Source organism: Antedon bifida, chromosome 2 (genome assembly GCF_963402885.1).
Source record: "Antedon bifida chromosome 2, ecAntBifi1.1, whole genome shotgun sequence".
Classification (NCBI taxonomy): domain Eukaryota; kingdom Metazoa; phylum Echinodermata; class Crinoidea; order Comatulida; family Antedonidae; genus Antedon; species Antedon bifida.
The window spans coordinates 8,224,972-8,239,054 of NC_136227.1; the positions used below are offsets into that span (position 1 = coordinate 8,224,972).

At 32.3% G+C, this 14,083-nt stretch overlaps 2 protein-coding genes across 2 annotated transcripts in view; both read right to left on the minus strand.

The window, feature by feature from the left end:
- Positions 1-59: 59 nt before the first annotated feature.
- On the minus strand, positions 60-9,413 carry LOC144835404 (hyalin-like). Its single transcript, XM_078690489.1, has 17 exons — positions 9,389-9,413; positions 8,966-9,211; positions 8,543-8,785; positions 8,133-8,378; positions 7,520-7,765; positions 6,925-7,173; positions 6,378-6,620; positions 5,831-6,079; positions 4,716-4,964; positions 4,230-4,475; positions 3,726-3,968; positions 2,830-3,090; positions 2,036-2,278; positions 1,269-1,520; positions 835-1,083; positions 457-699; positions 60-334 (listed from the first exon to the last, which is right to left on the minus strand). Exons 1-17 carry the CDS (start codon positions 9,411-9,413, stop codon positions 60-62), a joined length of 4,008 nt encoding a protein of 1,335 aa, XP_078546615.1.
- Positions 9,414-13,465: 4,052 nt separating this feature from the next.
- Positions 13,466-14,083, minus strand: part of LOC144835405 (hyalin-like) — a 60,827-nt gene continuing 60,209 nt past the window's right edge. The window contains exon 16 of the mRNA XM_078690490.1: positions 13,466-13,785. Coding sequence (XP_078546616.1) covers positions 13,466-13,785 — 320 coding nt within the window. The remainder of the gene's footprint in view (positions 13,786-14,083) is intronic.

The window sequence follows — 14,083 nt, forward strand, 5'->3', positions numbered from 1 at the left end:
TTGCCAAAGATAAGATAAGATATATGAAGAATTTGCAGGTGGCGAATCTTCATTATCAATCAATTTCTGTTCTTTGAACATTCATAATACTTGCCTCCTATTTTGATTTCAAATTGACATGTACCGCTGTTTTTTGATTGGTCAATTCCAGTGTACGTTACAGTATGTGTCCCAAAAATAAATACATCAGGAGATGTATGTGTTGAACTTATATGTACAGGTTTTTCAGAATTATCAGTATACCTGGGATCTGGCCAAGTAATGTTGATTCCCAATGTGGTGGTTGCTACATCAATGATGTCACGAGGACACTCTAAAACAGGCGCTTCGGTATCTATTAGAACAAAAATTGTGTTAATAGTTATTTTTTGTCTAGCACATACATATAAATTAGGTTTTTAATAGTGTAACATTTCGAATACAGTATTATTGCAAACATTCTTTTATCTGAATTACCTTCAACCGTGACATTAAATGAACATATTGCAATGTTATTGCTGTTATCACTAGCAATGTATACAACAGAAGTGGTTCCAATATTAAACGAACTATCAGAACTCGTTGACGCAACTAGTGACACTTGACCTGAGTTATCTTCAATTTCAGGAGTGTCCCAACTTACACGTGCAGTCGATGCCCTCGGATCAGTTTCTGTACTAATACTATCTGGACATGTTTTAAATACTGGAACTTGCTTATCTATAAAAAGTATAACTTCAAATATCAAGTATATAACATAACAGTATTTAATGCTTGCTATTATGTTAAGAAAGTGGCGGTTTGATACATAACACACTCATATTATATTGTAAAAAAATGACTAAATATTCGTACCTATAACAATTACTGTAAAAGAGCAGTTATCCATGTTTCCAAATCCATCTGTTACCACATACTCTAATGTTGTTACGCCAATTGGAAACTCTTGTCCAGATTGGTTGTACTGTGTACCGGTCCCAGACACTCGTAAGTCATCGGTGTTGTCAGTCATATTCAGCGACCATTTGACCACCGCTACAGATGACCCATCACCAGCATGGATATTCACATTATCAGGACATGATATGTGTGGGTTTTCATCATCTGTATTATAACAAGAGAGAGGGAATTTGTACGTTCATTCATTATACACATTTTTCCGCTGCAACTGGGAATACTGGGAATGTTTGTATGACATTTGGCCATTAATATCCGCCATCTTGGCTTCAATATAACGGCCATAATGGGATGAGGAGGGATTTTTAAAAAATAGCAATGTAATTTTTTACCAATGACTGTTATGTAGAAAATACAATAACCAGTGTTCATTGATGTGTCTGTAGCTTCATACGTCACCATTGTAGTTCTGAGTTGAAATGTATTTGATGACGGATTTATATTACTGCTGTAATCTAAGAGCCCAGGTACATTATCCTGGAAAACAGGTACTGTCCAATTAATGTCTTTTTTGTAAGGAACTCCAGGGTCTGTACTATAGGTATCATTATCTGGGCAGGTCAACGCCTCTGGCGGTTCAATATCTAAACAAATCATACATATATATAAAACTGTTCTATTGTAAAATGAAAGTGAGACAATGAAACATTTATTAATAGAGTGTAACTTAGCAAATAACATATGGGATATCATTACAATATGATGGGGGGATATCATTAGAATATGATAGGAGGATGTATAACTTTGTTTAAATTATCAAACCATCATTTTGGGATATGACGTTAATAATCCTGATATATTGTTAAACGTAAGCATTAATCATCAAATTATTATTATTTTCACTTGTAGAAGAATACCATACTCTTTTAAATGTTGATCTGTCTTTAATCCCCAACTCCACATTTTAATTTTACAGTGAAACACCAGATTATATATTTATTTAATTGGTTTACATCGTTATTGCTATCTTATTACCATTGTTATTATTTAAAAGGCTTTTGTTATGCTTTTTTGTTTTGGAAAACTTTTTGAAAAAAAAAAAAAAAATAATAATAAAATATAAAAAAGTAGAAGTAGAAAATTAAAGTTTAACACTAACCTTGTACAGTTATTGCAAAATTACATGTAGCAGTATTCATAAAATCATCTTCAGCTGTGTATGTTACAATCGTGTCACCTATGTAAAACTTGCTTCCACTACTGTGTGTTGTTACAAGTTTTGGAGTTCCTGCATTATCTTCTGCCGTTGGTTCTGTCCAGGTGGCAGTAGTGTAGTTTACACCTGAAGATGTTGTCAAATTCATATCTGGAGGACAGTCAGTAATCACAGGTGGTTCTCTATCTGTTAAAAAATATTTATACACAATGTTGAGAATTATTTATTAGAACTTCTTTTTTCTTTTGTACCAGAAATCATATTACCAGATACCTTAAAATTGTATCAAATGAAATCTCTTTTACTGACTTGTCTATTGTGTCTTCTGAGATGAACTCTTCAGTAAAAGACTGCTCTCGCAGTAGGCTTAGTGTATAGGACCACAGTCCGCACAAAGATAGACAATCCCCTAGGTGTTTTAATCATGTGCCATGGCGTTTATGGTACCACGATAAATATATACACACGGATCAAACACGAGATACGAGGCAATGAGAATAAAGAACATTGCCTGGAGATACAAGCAAATCGTAGCGGTTTTGAACCCAAGCCTCTCACATGAGTGACAGATATTACCATTACACAATGTATATTTTACTTGCAACAATTCAACGTCCCTGGTAAATTTCAACATCATTATTATTAACACTTGTAAGATGTCGATTTCAACATATTCATGTTTCTCTAAAACAACTAATGTAAACCCGGAGGTTCAGAAACTGAAGAATGTACAGTACCTTCAACCTTGATAAAGAATGTACAGGAAGCAATGTTTCCTGAAGTATCTTCTGCTGTGTAAGCTTGCTCATATGCCACATTACCAGTAATCGAAATATTTACAGGAGGAGAAACGAGAGGAATCGGCACTACGCTGGTTGGCAAAATGTCTACATTATCAGTTGGTACAGGTACATTCCAAGTTACTAATGTGAAGGCTATTCCAGGATCTGTTTCCTTTGTTATATTACCAGGACATATAATATTAGGAAGTTCTTTATCTAAAAAAAGAACAAAAAGTAATGTTTCTTTTTGATATTATACAGGTTATTTATCTATTTTTTTAATTATTTTATTTTTAAAACCAGAAACAACAGCAGAAACATGTTTTATACTTTAGGTTAAAACACACTGCAGTTGTACTGGTAGAAGTTAGCTGGGTATGAAAGATGTAAACCTGCCATTAGATGCACTTAATTAATAATAATACTCGAGTCACACAAAACCGTGGTACACACGTGTAAGTAATGTTTCTGTGTCAACTCTTGTACGGTCGACACCAATGCGGTATCATGAGTTTTTTTTACATGGCGTTTATATATAGTCCAGGTTCTAGACAGTGTTTCAACTTAATAATGTCTTATTATACTAATACCTGAGCTCAATTCGAATATTTTCCAGGACGACAAAAAAATCTAGGCGTTTATTTTACATAATACCGACCATGATAAAACTAGCGTCTGAAAGCTTTGTAAGTCAATTTCGGTTACATGTTGTTACATTTGTATTGTACGTGTGAATGGGTAATGGTTTTGAATTTATAAAGTTCAAATTACAAAAAAAATGTTCAAGAATGGGAATCAATTGACCAATCTCAAAATATATTTAGGTATTCAAATGATTGCGTTATACCTACCTTCCACTGAAATGACAAATTCACATGTTGCATTGTTATTTGAGTTATCATAAGCAATATACACCACAGTGTATGTTGAAATATTATACATCTGATTGGGATAATAATTCTGCACTGTTCTTTTTATACCATTGTTGTCAATAGCAACTGGTTCAACCCATGACACATTAGCTGTTGCTAATCCAGGATCTGTTCCTACGGTAAACGATTCCGGACATTTTTCAAAATATGGTAATTCCAAATCTATTTAAAAAAAAAATCAATACAGTCTTAAATATTGTATATGGGTCAGCAGATCAGACCTTATAACCATTCTACAGTTTGGCATCATATGACAAGCTACTTGGTCATGCACCTTTAATTATATTAATTTAATTATAAAACTTGTCTATGCAGCCAGTGAAATGTATTATGCTACTTGCATCGCCTACAGCCAAGTACCTATCCCAGTAAATGTTGAATCGCTATATAAAATTACAAAAATTGAGTTGATTTTTCATTTACCTCTAACATTTATTGTAAAGATACACGTAGCTGTATTGTCAAAAGCATCAATGGCAGTATAAGTAATAACAAAAGTGCCAATATTAAACTTGTCACCACTCATCTTTGGTGAAGAATAAAGCACTATAGCCAGCTCAGAATTATCAAAAACACTAGCTGGTGTCCAATTGACAACAACAGTAGAACTTGTATTTCCAAGCATAACAAGTGTATCATTTGGACATGTAAGTACAGGCGGTACATCATCTACAAGAATTAAATTAAGATGATTATTTGAATAGTTTTATCTGCAAAAATATATAAATTTAAGTAATGACAAATATTGCTTTATACACTTCATTTCGATAGTAATAATTATCATAATGAAACCAGTATACTCTAATTATGTTGAGTTATTAATTTAAAGGGTTAATAAGTTAGAATAAATTTACATTTACAGTTTTAATACCAGGATGAGTAAATTATATAGGAATTTAAATTCATTACCTAAAACCTCAATGTTAAAAGAACATGTAGCGTTGATGTTTCCAGAACTGTCTGTTGCAGTTACATCAACGGTATGATTTCCAATAGACAATTTTGCTCCTTGCTCAATACTAGTAGTGATGTTTGGTGCTACACCCGAGTTGTCGGTAGTAGTAACAGGTGCCCAAGTCACAGTGGTAGAATCTGTTGTAGTATCAGTAGTTGTCTCAATATTGTCAGGGCAAGACGTAATAATTGGTGCTTCATTATCTGTGAGTTACAGTTTTTTAGATAAATATAACTAAATGAAACATAATATTCATTCTTTATTTCAATTCTTTTAAAAATATATATTAGGAACATTGAGAAAAAAGAATGGAAAGGGGATCTCAGAAGCAGAGCTTATTATGTAGAATCCCCGGTTACAACAAATATATACATGTGAAAAAACGGGCACAGCGGCATAGGCTTATAACGTATACAAATGATGACAACATTTTATCATAATTGTAAAATAAAATAGCTTCAATGTTTAATCAGATGCTCATGACAGAGAAACAAAAGAAGTTTTAGGTTTTATATTTAATATCGTGTTGTACACAGTGTACTGAGTAGATATAGAATATCATAAGAAAAATTATAAGAAAATAACGTGGAAAAAAATCAGAATTACAATTGAATAGGATGATGTATTAATGTTATTGTAATAACAACTTGAAGATGAAATGAATCAACGCGAAAAATTACTAAAAAGAATACCTAATAAAAGCAATATTATGTTCAAAATGTAAAACTATACAATTTTATCAAAGTATTCAAACAAAACATAATCTTATAATGCAATATACCATTTTATCATATATATTTATATTATATCGAATCTCTTTTTAATACTGAATATCAATCTTTATATCGTTTTAGCTCTGTAATATAAATTTTCTCTGTATACATGTTTGTTTTATCTAGATTTCAACACAATATCAAAATATTTTATATAATCTTTTAATCTCTGTCTGTGTAATATCACTTAAATATTCATTGATAAATAGATAGACATATATACTGTAACCTTCACCATATTGTTTATCATTGCAATAAAAGTGGGTTGCCCCCACAAAAGAGAAAATAAAGAATACCTTCAACTGTAACAGTAAAAGTACACGTCATGTTAACATTATCGTATGGATCAGTTGCAGTGTATTGTACCAGTGTATTCCCAGCTGGGAATTTAAATGTGGTGTTGTGTGAGCCAACGATAATTGGTAAAGTTTCCGAATTGTCGCTAGCTGTTGGTGTGTTCCATGTAGCAACACCGACATATTCTCCGTTAGTAGTGTTTACTGACTGACTATCAGGACAAACTGTAAACACTGGTGCTTCGTTATCTATAATATTAATAACACAAATCATCAATATCATGAAAACAATATTGGCGAACATGAATATGGTTTCCTGATGCTTAAAAACGCAATGATAATAACAGTTATACTATTTACAGGTTTAAAAAAATGTACATATAAACATCTAAACAAATACATAAACATGGTACAGTAAATGTACCAGATTAGATTTACCTGATTGTTTCTTTTCCTTTTGAGAACCTACTTGTTTCAATTATGTATAATAGCAAAGCTACTGATTACTTCATAATCATTTTGTTCAGAATATAAAGTATTAACATACCTTCTACGGTGACAGTAAATGAACACGTAGCAGTGTTTTCATATGGATCTTCAGCAGTGTATGTCACCACAATATTTCCAATTGGGAAATCACTTCCTGGTTCCATGTCTGCTGTGAGACTCCAATACCCAGAATTGTCAATTGCTGTTGGTTCTATCCAAGAGATATTAGCAGTCGGTAGTCCCGTAGTAGTGTTTACTGTCGTATCAATTGGACAGTTATTGATAACTGGATTTTCCTTATCTACAATAAAATAGAGCACTGTAATGTTTATGTAAATAAATTAATGTGAATATCAAATTATATTTTAAATACTAACCTAACACTGGGTGACTATAAGAAGTACAATAAACTAACGTTTAAAAACTGTGGCGTATGTTTTAAAAATACCTGGAAATTAAATTGGTTCCTGATCAGCTATTGGACTATGAATAACTGAAATTCCGCCCCATGTTTTGTGTTTTCATCTTTACAAAGGTACATAACAATGCTCTGGTTTAAAAATTATATTCAATTGAAATACAACAAACAATGGAAGAATACTTACCAGTAACAGTAATTGTAAAGTTGCACATTGCTGCATTGCCTGAACTATCAACTGCATCATATATAACAACAGTAGTTCCAATGTTAAAAGCATTGTTTCCAGATGTGTACTTGGACGTTGGTTTTATAACTTCACCAGAATTGTCATTTACAATCGGATCACTCCAGGTGACATTGTATGTGTCATGTTGGCCATATGTTGTATTAGTTGTAATGTCAGATGGGCACTGCAGGTCTGGGTCATCATCATCTATTGAAAATTAACAATAGTAAATTGAAGATATACAAAATGTAATGCAAAACATTTCGAGTGAATAAAATCAAAAGACGCAGATTAGCTGATTTGTTCAATTACAAGTGTCATGTTCTACTTGAAACCAAGATTTAGATACTATCATTACAAATAAAAGGTGTGTTTGCATGTTTAATAAACTATCATGATTTTCAACACAGGTAACATTGTGGAAAATAACTCGGTCACGCCAATTCGTATACTAAACAAGGAGGGCTGAATTCTTCTGTGGTTGTTATCTTACAGGACATTATGACAGGACATCAACATACTGTATGTATCATAAAACAAAATCAGCACTTACCATAAATATGAATAATGAATGAACAAACTGCTATGTTGTTGTAAGGGTCAGTTGCATTATATACAACTAATGTTTGCCCTATTCTAAACATGTCACCAGACATATGAGACTGACCACTCAACAAGAGTTCGTCACTGTTGTCCGAAACACTTGGGTCACTCCAATTCACTATTGCGGATGCTTGATTAGGATCAGTAGCCATAGTAATATTTGAAGGACAAGTATAAAAAATGGGAGCTTCGTTGTCTAAGTTTGTTGGACAAAAATAACAAGAAAAAGAATTATGTAATATATTTGTTGTCATCTTAAGAAAGCAAATTCTTCCACTTTTGTTAAAGACAACATAAAATATTACGTAAATGGAAGGGTTGTTTTTCTGTTTCTTTTAATCTAAGAGTGAAGGTGGTACTTTCTAACGTTTCTAAGTTAAAAACTTTAACTGTAACTAAAATGTTTTTTATAACACTCTATATATACTAAAAGTTTATTATTATTTGCAAGAAGATGAGGATCAGCAAGTGGCCAACTAAGATTATACTATTACTAAGATGCAAAAATAATATGTAATCTGCATGAAACATGAACCATAGAACTAAATTTAAAGCAAACTTACCAACAATAACAACCGAAAACAAACAGATAGCCGTGTTACTACTGTTGTCTGTTGCGTTGTAAGACACCAATGTTTCACCAATTGGGAATGATGAAAATGGTTGATTGGATTTATACCAGTTGAGGTAACCTGAATTGTCAAAAGCTATTGGTTCAGTCCAGTTCGCAGTGCCAGTAGCTTGGCCAGGGTCAGTGTAGGACATAACCGGGTAATCAGGACAGTCTGAAATTACTGGTGGACTTTTATCTGTATAATACATATGAAAAGAAGAGCTGTTATGGATTTGGCATATTCAGAACTGAATGAATTAACATTGAATTATCGGAGCAGATAACTATATATGACATTATATCTATATAATCTTATTTAATTGGATGTTTTCTGTAAAATTAAATTTAAACAAATATTACCTATCACAATAACATAAAATGAGCATGAATCTTGATTGTCAGCATCATCCCATGCCATGTGAGTCACCAGTGTCATGCCTATATGAAAATAATATGACTGGTTATGACTTTGTGTCATTCTGACGACACCTACGTTATCAGTAGCATCTGGTAATGTCCAATCAGCCTGTGCAGTAGAACTGTTCATATCTACTTGCACTAATACATTGCCAATGCTGCAATTGAATTCTGGATTTTCATTATCTGAAATTAGAAAAGAAATATGTTGTGATGACTTGAAATGCTGCATATTTTAGGAATAGCATTAAAAATGGCAGTATAATGAGAAATAAATAATGTACAGGTGTAAAACTACAGAAGAATAAAGTGCATGATAATAAGCAAGCATTAAGCTGCTACAAGCTCAACACAAACATTGATTACCTTGGACAATCACAGTAAAAGAGCAGATACCAATGTTACCATCTTCGTCTACAGCTGTTATGTTAACAGAATGAGTTCCAACATAAAAACTATCACCTGGATAATTCACTTGAGTAACTGTTAACATGCCAGAATTGTCCATAGGTTGGGGGTCATCCCATGACACGTTGGCATATGCAAAGCCTTCATCAGTGACAACTTCTATTGGAGACATTGGGCAGTTGATAAACACAGGATCTTCTGTATCTATATAGTCAAATTAAATCATTATGTTACAATTAGTTCACATAGAGGAGGATGAAGATGATTACTGTATGTATAGTTTATTAAAAGGCGTCTAGATAAGCAAAACTTAATCTTGAATGATTGCACTATAAACAAGTTTGATAATCGGAAATAAATCATTAGGGTGTATGAGCACACCTAGAGTCCAACGCAATTTAGGCATAACCTTAACTGTACCACTTTTAATGTCAACTATGGGTTTGGAAGGAGTGGTAGAAAGTGTACACCAACAAACAAATACCTTGAACTGTTATTTCAAACACACAAGTTGTGTTTAGTCCGGCAGTATCAAATGTTGTGTATGTCACTGTAACTGTGCCAATTTCAAATGAATCACCAGGTATGTGTGTAGATGTTACATTGTATACTCCGGCATTATCAGTAACTGCTGGTTCTATCCATGTCACAGATCTATTGGACATTCCAACAGGAACCATGACAATGATATTAGGAGGACATCCAATGTATTCAGGAGGCTCAGTATCTGAAAATATGTGTGCTGGATATCAATATTCGACAAATATAAACAAATATTATTAAGAGATAAGATTTAATATTGTAGGAGTTGCAGTACTACATTGAGATTATTTTAAAAAGTTTTTCTCAAGTTCTGGTTGAAAGAAGTTGTGAAAATATCTAGCCCATTGACAAAATAGAATCATGAGAGGTGTTCTGTCTATCTAGTAAATTGACAAAACAGAGCAAGACAAGTCTTGTGTAGCCTATGTCTGACCCAGAGGAAGAAGATCACCATAACAAGTCGGGTTTCATTTAACCATAATGTTTGAGGAACGTTGATGTCACTGGTGACTTTCATATTTCCAAAATGTGCTATTTTTCCATGGTCATATAAAATGACAGTAGTGTTGGGTTAACAGGTGTAGTACTGTTTGGACATGTTGTAAATATGTAGTAGTGTTACATCCAAGTATTAAAACAATTGGTATATCTCACTCATTATACTTTTCTATAGCTAGTCGTGGACATTTGTATGTAGACATTACAATTTTAAATAACATGATAACCTGACCAAATCATTGTTACCTGTTACTGTGATATTAAATGTACACTCTGCTTCATTGCCCTCAGAGTCTGTTGCAACATATTTTACCTCTGTAACTGTGATATTAAATGTATCAAATGGGGCATAGTTGCTATCAAGTTCAATAACACCAACGTTATCATATACTGAAATATTCCAATTTACTACAGCATGCGGCAGTCTGGTATCTGTGTTTACCTCTATATTACTGGGACATGGATCAAATATTGGTATCTCAACATCTGAGGGAGAAACAGACATCAACAGTCAGCTTGTAATCATTGTTTAAGGAATAAAGAAATAATGAGGTTTCATCAGATTTTTGAAAAATATCAAATAGATTCTGTTACGGTATTATTATTTTACTAATAAATGAAATGTGTCCTTCTTCTATGACAACGTGGTCTATAGATAGTTATTTATTCCTAAACCTCCAAAATTCATATTATTGAGCGTAAGGACAATTCTTTACTAGATCTTTAGAAGAATTGTTTTTCTGTGCAGCCAAAGTCATTTTAAAACCAATACAAATGAATGAGTTTAATTTGAGCAAAGTGGCAGAAATGAAAAATTAAAATTTACGTTTCAGAATTATACATATTTATTAAACATGTGACTAACTTTGTAGTTATACATAAGAAAAACTATCTAAACGCTAATTAATCTTACCAACGATTTCAACAATAAATGTACAATTAACAGAGTTTCCATATGGATCCTCAGCAAAATAATAAACTGTTGTGTTGCCTGGGTAGAAGCGATCACCAGAAAAGTAATTTGACATGTTTACATGAATGATGCCAGAGTTGTCTGTAATATCTGGTTCAACCCAATTGGCAATACCGTATGCCTCACCAATCAAAGTCACGTTTACAATGCTATCTGGACAATTCAGCATTGGCTTCTCAATATCTACATGATGATGTAATACACATCAGGTTAGTGAGTTCATTATGAATCTATACTCAACAAACGTAAGACAATGTGTGGATAAAACATTGCATGTTCTAAAACGATTTTTTGATAACTTTCGGTATTTATAGGTTTATAAGTAGTCTTTGTTGGATTCAAATTTCGTACTGAAAAAGATCATGCAATATAGCTTGTGTAAAAATAAAACATTATTTAAAATAATAGTTAAAAGCAATGCCTGTGTATATTCACCTTGTATAAAGACAATAAATGTACAGTTATCACTGTTTCCAAATGCATCAGTTGCTGTATATTCAAGTGTTGTTGTTCCAATAGGAAAGTGTTCACCAGATTGATTATAACTTGGACCTGATCCTGTTAGGCTGAGATTATATAAATATTCTGTGTTGTCTGTGTATTCAACATCCCATTTAATCCAAGCTGTTGGTTGGCCATTGTCTGTTGTCACATTGAAGTCACTTGGACATTTTATGATTGGGTTTTCATTATCTATGAATTAAAAAAAAAACAATAATTTTTTTTTTCTTGAAAATGTTGAATATATTTTACTGAATTTCATTGTATTGTTTAATATCGAATATTGAATATTATTAAACCTATGAATTTTGGTAAATGTAAAATCCGACGGAATTGTATGCAAATATAATATGTTTGCATACAATTCCATTTGATTTTATAACATATTATGTTTATAACACAATTATGTATGCATTCAATTATTTATAATATTTTTTTTTTTTTTTTGCAACATAGAAATCTGCTATTCTACACTTCAGATTTGAGATTTTACAAAATCATTTTACAAAAATGTTGGTCAATGTAAAATCCGACGGAATTGTATGCAAACATTATAATATAATATGTTTGTAAACAATTCCATCTGATTTTATAACATAATTATGTTTATGCATTCAATTATTTATAATATTGATTTGTTTTTTGCAACATAAAAATCTGCTATTCTACACTTCAGATTTGAGATTTTACAAAATCATTTGTGTAAACAAATCTATATTAAAAATGTAAAATAAAATATAAATCAATAACCACAATTATGCTCACCCTCAATTGTAATTGAAAAAAAGCAAGATGCGTCATTTCCAGATGGATCCTGTACCATGCAGCTTACATTTTGTTGTATTATTGGCCAAACAGCATCAAAAAGGTCACCAGATTCACTTGTACAATTATATGTAACATTACCTGAATTATCAGTAACTGATACATTCCAATACACAGTTGAGTATGATTGGGACTCATCTGTATATGACATAATGTTGCCATTGGGGCAATCAAATACTGGATCTTCATTATCTGCAATAAAATAAATACAAAATAAAAAACATATCTACATATTTTAGTATTTTTTTCATATATTTTCTTTATCGTATCAATTGTACTTACCAATTACAGTTACATTAAACATGCACATTTGCATATTATTTGATGTATCTGTTGATGTGTACATTACTAGAGTTATTCCAATATTAAACAGTGTATAGGGTTCATAGTTAGAGGTTAATGTAGGTTCTAAACCACTGTTGTCTGTTGTTTCTGGTATTGGCCAAGATACATTAGTGGTTGCTGAATTTAAATCGGTGTACACAGTCACATTGGACACACAGTTCAAAGTAGGAGACTCTGTATCTGTGTAAATAATTGAAACAATACATTATCTGAAGCACATTTTGTAATGCAGTTTATCTTTCTCTTTATGAAAAGTACTATTTTTTAAATAAATTTACATTGAAATGTTTTAATACAAATCAGTTGTTAATCTTACCAATTACAGTAACATTGAATGTACAAATTGCTTCGTTTCCATACGGATCACTTGCTGTGTAAGTAACCTTAGTTGTTGTTGCTGCAAAGCCATCACCAGGGCTATGTGTAGAGACTAAGGTAACATTGCCTGAATTATCTGTAGCATTTGGACTCATCCAAGTAGCATTAGCATATGAAAGCATACTTTTAGTAATTAAAATGATGTCCATTGGACAGCCAGCTAGCACAGGGTTTTCTTCATCTGAAAGAAATTAAATGACATGCGAGAAGGTATAAGTTGGTGACCTTTCTTTTATATAGTTATTCTGTTCTTAAATAACACTCTACTTTACTCTCATTCGTTTGATGTAAGGTTGCGCTGATGGTCCTGTCTCCATAACTCACAAACACACGCATCTGGTATTGACTGTGGTGGTGGTAGTGGTAATTGCAAACGTTAAAACGGTTTAAGATCTTCAAAGTAAATTATTTAGACTACAGTATGCTTCATCCTTATTTACGCAACATGTACACAGTAGCAGTATATTACCTTTAACAATTATCAAAAAAGTGCAGATACCAATGTTACCATCTTCATCTTCAGCTGTTATGTTAACAGAATGAGTTCCAACATAAAAACTATCACCAGGATAATTCACTTGAGTAACTGTTAACATGCCAGAATTGTCCATAGGTTGGGGGTCATCCCATGACACGTTGGCATATGCAAAGCCTTCATCAGTGACTACTTCTATTGGAGAATTTGGACAGTTGATAAACACAGGATCTTCCGTATCTATAGATTCAAAAGAAAGCATTACGTGACAATTATTTAGTCCTCAATGATGGTGATGATGATAGTGCAGATAAAAACCATTACAATGTTTAGAGGTTATCAAAAGCTGTCTAGGTATACACAACTTAAGCTGGATTGATCTCACTGTAAAAAAGCTTGATAATCGGAAACAAAAATATTAGGCTGTGTGATCCAACCTACATTACGGTATCATGATATACAAACAAAAGCAGATAGGGAGTTACAATGAAAATCAAATTGCATGTAAAATGTTATACCTTGCAATACGTACAATAAT

Bases quoted from the DNA above. Each gene is read 5' to 3' on its own strand.
- LOC144835404 (XM_078690489.1), bottom strand. From the start codon at position 9,413: ATGCCTAAATTGCGTTGGACTCTAG. The intron at 4,965-5,830 runs GTATTCTTTATT...TGTAACTCACAG, and splicing joins TTTTACTGTTACAGTTGAAG to ATAATGAAGCACCAATTATT. The intron at 335-456 runs GTAATTCAGATA...TTGTTCTAATAG, and splicing joins ATTTAATGTCACGGTTGAAG to ATACCGAAGCGCCTGTTTTA.